Below are 7,067 nucleotides of genomic sequence, written 5' to 3'. Positions count from 1 at the left end.
TTGGAATCAAATTTTTAGTATTGCTCTTTACATATACCATATGGCACTATGGTGCACAGTTATAATGGAGACTCGAGAAGAATTCAGCTGCGGCCAGATCTGGTTGGTGACTATCCATGCCCGGAGTGTGGAAGGATCTGTAGGTCACGGTTGGGTCTCTTCAGTCACAGGAGGGCACACAGTCGCAATTAGCCCGAAGAAATTATAAGTCTGTTCTTTTTTTATGTTTTTTGTAGATTTATTCCCGGTAACGGGATACAGCAATGAATGAAAATGAATGGCACTACACATACGCGACGCACGCAAAATATGGTCCTCGTGACACTTAATGGCCCAATCAAAAAAATTATAAGAAACTCATTTCATATAGATGTACGATTTTTTTTGTGGTCGTATGAAGCCCCTCAACTTGAAGAATTAGCGTGTTGGTTATAAACGAAGGTTCAACTCAAAAAGTTGCTAACCGTCTCCTGGTTTCGCAAACTGTAGTTTTAGTAGGTACAACGTAAAATAGGTATCGTATTTGTGGGAGAGCTGCATACACACTGAGAGAGGTTAAAGAGCCCTTGAAATTTCTGACGGCAAAAAGAAAAGGTACCCGCGGTTCAGTAGGGAGAACAGCGTGTAAAGATATCGTTATTTCTCGAACATGAGAACTGGAACATGCATAAATGGAGAACCTATCACAGATTACAGGGATATACACTTCAATCTGTTGATCGTGTCTGTTCGAGTCCGATGGCGAATGTTGATGTGGTGGAAACAGGGTCAACGCTATAATGAACATGGCGCAAACAACTCTTTTCGGTGGTGGCTCAGTATGCGTTTGGGGAGGCATTTGTTTTAATGGGGGCATAGATCTTATTATCCTCATTAACGCAATAATGACAGGGGTAAAGGTATCCTGTTCTGTTGGAAAAGTCAATTATCACTAATCGCCGTTAAGAAGAAATTTGGTGTTGTCGAAAAGAGAGTTTTTTTAAATTGCCATGTGTCGAAAGAGTGTGTCTTCAACTTTTATTTCAAAAGAGAGAATTAAACAAACGTTTACCGTTGAATTATGATAACGCGCTTTTAGAATTCGAAGGAATAAATGTTCAAGTTATATTGAACCATTAAACAATATAACATTTTTTAATCAAGCAGGTTAATGAAATGATACTCAAAACATGATCTGAAGCTTCATTGAACAATTCAAAATGAAAATTGAACAGTAGAGCAAGTATAATTAGAATAAAGCTTTTAGTACTTAGATTGTCAAGAAATACATAATGGGAACATGAAAAGTAGTAAAAGATACATAGGCACATACCTAAAATTATTGCACACATTATTTGCTAATACTGTTCGTTTTTGAATTCATAGAAACACATTAGACTTTGGCTCATCACAAAAAGTTCTTATTATTTCATGATAAATAAAGAATTTTGATTATTTACACCTTAAAATGTGTTTCTGATGAATCCTTCTACTGAGCAAGTGATAAACGCCTGTCTATAAAGTGAAATGTGCTGGATTGAATATAATGCTAAACTACTGCTGAAGAGAAAACTTTAATTTGGATGAAAGGTAGAAAAATAGAGACTTCAAGTTTTTTTTAGTCTAATTTGGACGATAAAAAGTTTTTGTTGCCAGCTATATATGCATAATTTCCTGCGAAGGTTTTCTCATATCAGCAAATATGGACCTCGGGACCACTTTCGTAGAAAACAGACAACTGATCACAAGAATTGATACAGGTTGTGAGAAAAGTATTAAGTGAAAAATCAGCTAGGGCTTCATCTAGATCGATTATATCAGACTGTGGAATATAAAAACAATTTAAACCCTGTAAGATAGCTGCATAAGAGAAGAAATGTTATAGTAGTTAATGTTTTTTCAATCAATTTTATCCAAGTCCATGATCGTCGAAAAAGCCCTGTGGTGTTTCCTCCTGAAAATGAGACGAATTAATGTTAAACTTCCATCAGCAAACATCAATAGTGAACGTGGGTTAGAAACAATCTAAAATGGAACATCATAACCATACTTAGAATAAGGCTTTTCTGTTTCCTTATCCACATTCAAAATTGATGTCCACTTAGTGGCATTATCATTGAAAAACTTTTCATAAAACATACTCACAAATGAAAATAGTTAAGGTAGAATGAAACCAATTTCTAAAAATCATTAGTATATTGAAGAAACATCACAGAAATTTGTTATTGCAATATTTTTACAAAAGACTTAAATTGTTTGAGGATATATGATTCAAACTGTTGGTGTTAGTTCCATTCAAGAAATAATGTAAACAAAGAACACCAAATTTCCTATTGTAGGAAAATATATCTTCAAACAATTCTGCTATCATCTGAATCATATTCCTATTTTGACAAAAATGTTAGTGAGGAACATGCATCAAACGCCACCACCTGAATAAAATCTCTAAAACAAACAACAAATCAACTCTACAGCACAACAATAAAGATTAATGAAAATCTATAACAGTTTTGAATATAAGGATTCAGATATTGACATACAATCAATATGGAATTAAAGAAATTGAAAATATTCATTTTGGCTGTCCATTAGATGGTTAATAAATTCTTTGAGATAACCAATTGAAAACTAGTAACAAAGGGATACAAGGAAGACTTCAGTAAGTATCGATTGAAATTTGGAAGAGTTCTGAAACTTGAATAATAATTCAGATAAAAAATGAAAACAAAATATGCAGGTACACGTGAAATTTCATTTACTTCAGTAGTTATTGATACAAAATGAAAAGGAATTCGAAAAAAACTAACTCAAAATTTTTCATGAAACAGAGGCATTTTTCTAGTTTTGTCAAGCTCAAAAAAATATTGGTGGTTAGGCCGTATGAACAAGACAAAAACGACACATAAATATTATTCATAAAAATTGTATAAAATTGGTAACTGGAAACGTCGACTACAGAAGACCAATGTCCCTCAAAGCACCTTCCACTGCTTCATCCTTGGAAAAAATAATGAATCTACTTCATTGAGGTTATAACACAACCCAATTATCAGACAGCACCAAAACTAGTATCACTGAAGCTATATGATTTTTGTGGTTCAAAAACTAATTGCAGGATAATAATTGATGGCGGAAGAAATCATGCTATGACGATTTTATGTCGTGAATCGCTGAATAATGAAGTATGATTCTTTTAAATATCTGTTTTAGTTGAAAATGCATATACAACATTCATGTTAAGCACTTACCCAAGGAATAATTCTTTAAGGAAAGATTTGCTCACCTTAACTCACTTTTCAGTATTGAATTAAACTTTTTCAAATAAAAATAGATACTGTCTTTCATTTTTATTTCATGGATTAAAACAATGACTAAGATAAAATATAAATACCTCTTGAAATACAATAATAAATGGCATCAAAATCTTTGATATTGATAGGAACAATGAACATTGATCAATATTTGGACAACATACAGAGACAACTCAGATTTTGCTTGAATAAATTTTCTCCAGCAGAATATTAATAGGAACTATGGTAATACTCTGTAGGCTTTCCTCCACAAGGAATGATCAAAAATTATTCGAGTATTTTTAATCTCCCAAATAGTTTTTTCCTGATTTCAAATGGCAACAACTTTAATGTTTTTTTTTAAACTTTTTCCTGTATTTAATTCAAAGTGAATAACATTTAGGTGCATGTGATAATTCAATATATACAAGCAAGTAAGCACTTATCGAGCAATATGAAAATTAAATTTTTAATTAAAACTAAAATGTTAACAAGTTTTTCATGCACTAAAATAATGGCACTTCCACAAGTGTTAAATTAACAACCAAGAATAATAATATTCAGATAAAACTCTACCTGAGGTTAATCAAGAAAACAGGTTAATGTAACTGATTATATCATCAGCAAGATTTAATGGCATTGAGGATTTTATTATACCAAATCAGTTAGTTCCACACATCAATAGATTAAATTAATGGAAGTATTAGAAATTATTGAATTAAAAACAACAGAAACACACTCCAGTTAAGATAAAAATATTAATTTTAAAAATTTTGCAAAAACCCATTGAACTCACCCTACTTCAATAAGATATGTGATACATAAAAGCATTAGTACCCTAGAATATTGAAATATTCATTTCTCATACTGAAAATTTAAAAAACCACCGCAGAATAAAATGTTATACAACAATCTCTATTTAAATGAAACACGAATTTCTTGTACTTCGGTTGTACTGCTTCTCAAAATGAATTTCATCATTCATGTTGGCATATCATGAAAAAATAAATTGAATAAATGTGTCTACCCTGGTTATTAATTCAACCAAATGAAATATTGACAATAGGTTTTGAAGGTGAACAGAAATGAAAGGAATAAAATGGAATACATGTATGGAAATCAACAAGTCGGCATTACTTATCACTTTTGGCAACGTCACACCTATCAATTGTCATTCAAATCCTTTGGGGTGCATTTAAAGAAAACGGGAAATAACACAAATTTACATCTGAAGCACTCAGTGACGATGTGAACATCGCAAGAACAAAGGACTAAAAGACAACAGTTTGTTAATATCTGGATTATATTATTTTCATGGATTGGAGAAGGAACATTCACACTCCTTTCAAAATGTAGAAAAATTTTTAGTGAATCTTTGGTAGGAAAATTTCAACTTAATATTTTTTTATCTTTGGTTTAACTACTCTATCTATATATAGAATGAATGATTTACTCTTTTAAGACTAGAAAAATGATTCCTATGAATCATCAAACAAGAGACTGAATATTTTAGATTTAGATCAACAAGCTGTGTGTTTCATGTTTCCCCAAATAAAAGTTTTGAATTTGTTGGAACTGAACTCCAGATATTAGCTAAATCAACTATATTAGATATCATCATTTCCAGGACTAACCTCTTGTAAAAGATCCTGTGCTGCAATAGCTTTCAGTACAATCTTCTTGCTCGTTTCTTGAATCTCTCCTCCAAGAAGTAACTCATCAAGTATGAAATAAGCTTTTTCGAAGTTAAATATTATATCCAACTCACAAACCTAAAGAAAAGTATCAGCACATTAAAAAATATGACTCATAGGTCTGCTCACTATAAAACTTACACTTCCGAAATATTTATCCAGTAACTCAACATAACGATGAATTACCTCCAAAGTAAGAAGTTCATTGTCATCTTGTTCAATAGCACAGCAGAAATATAAACTTGCATACCTTCAAGAACATCATTAGATCGAATATATTTTCACTTTAATTAAACAAACCTCTTATACACAATCTTCAAATCTTTCCACTCAAGAAAACTACACATTTTTGGTTTTCGAGCAAGAATAGTTGTTATCAATTCTCGTGTTATTTTCTTCTTCAATTTGTCTGGATGTGCTACGTACCATTTTTGTAAACGTAACTTGCCTTGTCGACTAAACAACAGCATGAATTGCATCTAAAAATTCAATAAATCAAGTAAGAGAGAAGTTTTTCGGGTACTGGAGATCATACCATTTTGTAAGAACTGAGTTAGATTATCCTATCAACAAGGCAATTCTAACTAGTATTTGAACATTCCTGGAGTGAGAACTCAACAAATCACTAAATAAATATTACGAGAGCCTTTCCAAATAGTGCCTTACTAAACTAATCACTAATCACACTTCAAAACGTAGACAGTAGACATTAGACAGTTAACACAGGTTATAGACATAGAAAAGACATGACACATGACGGCGACATATTGACATATATGACTATTGTCATATGCCAATGTCACAACTATCACATTGACGATGACACTTTTATGACATTGTCATATGTCAATGTCACATCATTGCAGTGTTGCCAAACATATGGTAATTACCGATATTTCGGTACTTCTGTAACGGAATGGCTAAAACATGAATTTGGTATCCCCGGAGGATAGTAACTTGGTCTTATTCCTGCTTTTGCAAATCATTAATGATATAAACGATGAAACAACTATAATAGAAAACTCAGAACTTGGAAGTATTGTATCACAGTCGATATCTAAGCAATTTCGAGCTGCAGTTTACTTATTCACCCGAAATTACTAACTCGTCAATCTTGACGATTCAAAGATGAGATCAGTAATCTTAAACTTTATGCAAAAATACAAAATAAAAAAAATATTAAAGGATTTGAATACTTAATTATGGTATTTATAAAAGGTTTATAGGGTTGATAATAATTTTCACACCAAAAGTCGTAGATTCTGTACTTTCATACCCATGCATTCCGGAGTTTTCCCGGCAAACATGTAGATCTTCGATTGACATTGAAATAAATCGGAATACGTAATCAATAAATGATTTGTTTAATAATAAATTATCGTTCGGTCTTATATTATATGTAGACCGGAGGAAATAGGATATTTTATCGAACTTGACAAAGGAATACATTAAGTTCATGAGAACCGCAGCAATAAGTTTAGACGATAAGAATCGAAGAATTCAATTTTCATGTTACTCATTTGCGAAGTCCGGAGTAAGTGAGAAAATTCGTCTTAAAAAGGGGGGAGATAAGTTTGATAGGCACTGCAAAGTCAGATACCTTGGGAGCCGGAAAGTACAGAGGGACCGCTGCTTCGGTAAACTGATCCAACATCCGGATAGTCTCAGGGTTGTCTTTGGTCTCAGGTCTGTTTAATTTAAGAGATTAGAAACAGAGTTTCTGTTAGAAAGATAGGTTTTGAAGAAATCAGGAGTAGAAGTTCTTAGGCGAAAACAACAATTAATTATACGACTTAAAGTGTCAATAATCTGACAAAATCACAATTAATTTTGGCCGTTTAAAAATCGAGTAGGGTTGTTTCATTTCAGAAATAATAAAGGTTGGTTATAAGTAGGATAGAAACAAAAGCGATACTACAATACTATGCAGACATATAAAGCGCTATCTGTTTCTTGGAGAGCTTGAAAAAAAAATCGATTCTGTTTATTATCGCAATTCAAACTGACGATATTAAACTGAAAAAATAACTGTTTTCCACTACAAGCACTTCATAGCGAGTTGCATTGTTTGTTGTATTTTGAAAATAAGGGACCTTCGTTTGAA

The 7,067-nt window shown here is 32.2% G+C and overlaps 1 protein-coding gene across 4 annotated transcripts; it reads right to left on the bottom strand.

Moving 5' to 3' along the window:
- Positions 1-1,169: 1,169 nt before the first annotated feature.
- LOC123315200 (AP-1 complex subunit sigma-2) lies at positions 1,170-5,701 on the bottom strand. Of its 4 annotated transcripts, XM_044900800.1 has the most exons (6): positions 5,499-5,699; positions 5,264-5,442; positions 5,105-5,213; positions 4,904-5,041; positions 4,066-4,107; positions 1,170-1,933 (listed from the first exon to the last, which is right to left on the bottom strand). In XM_044900800.1, the coding sequence occupies exons 1-5, from the start codon at positions 5,499-5,501 to the stop codon at positions 4,072-4,074; spliced, it is 465 nt and encodes a 154-aa protein (XP_044756735.1). In that variant the 5' UTR covers positions 5,502-5,699; the 3' UTR covers positions 1,170-1,933; positions 4,066-4,071. The 4 variants fall into 4 exon arrangements, with proteins under 4 accessions (XP_044756735.1, XP_044756732.1, XP_044756733.1 ...); XM_044900797.1 differs by lacking the exon at positions 4,066-4,107 and having other exon boundaries at positions 5,499-5,697; XM_044900798.1 differs by lacking the exons at positions 1,170-1,933; positions 4,066-4,107 and adding an exon at positions 2,161-2,976.
- Positions 5,702-7,067: the final 1,366 nt, after the last annotated feature.

This window comes from Coccinella septempunctata, chromosome 6, assembly GCF_907165205.1.
Source record: "Coccinella septempunctata chromosome 6, icCocSept1.1, whole genome shotgun sequence".
Lineage (NCBI taxonomy): Eukaryota > Metazoa > Arthropoda > Insecta > Coleoptera > Coccinellidae > Coccinella > Coccinella septempunctata.
The sequence above is the reverse complement of the archived record's forward strand: the minus strand, read 5'-3'. Positions and strand labels throughout refer to the sequence as shown.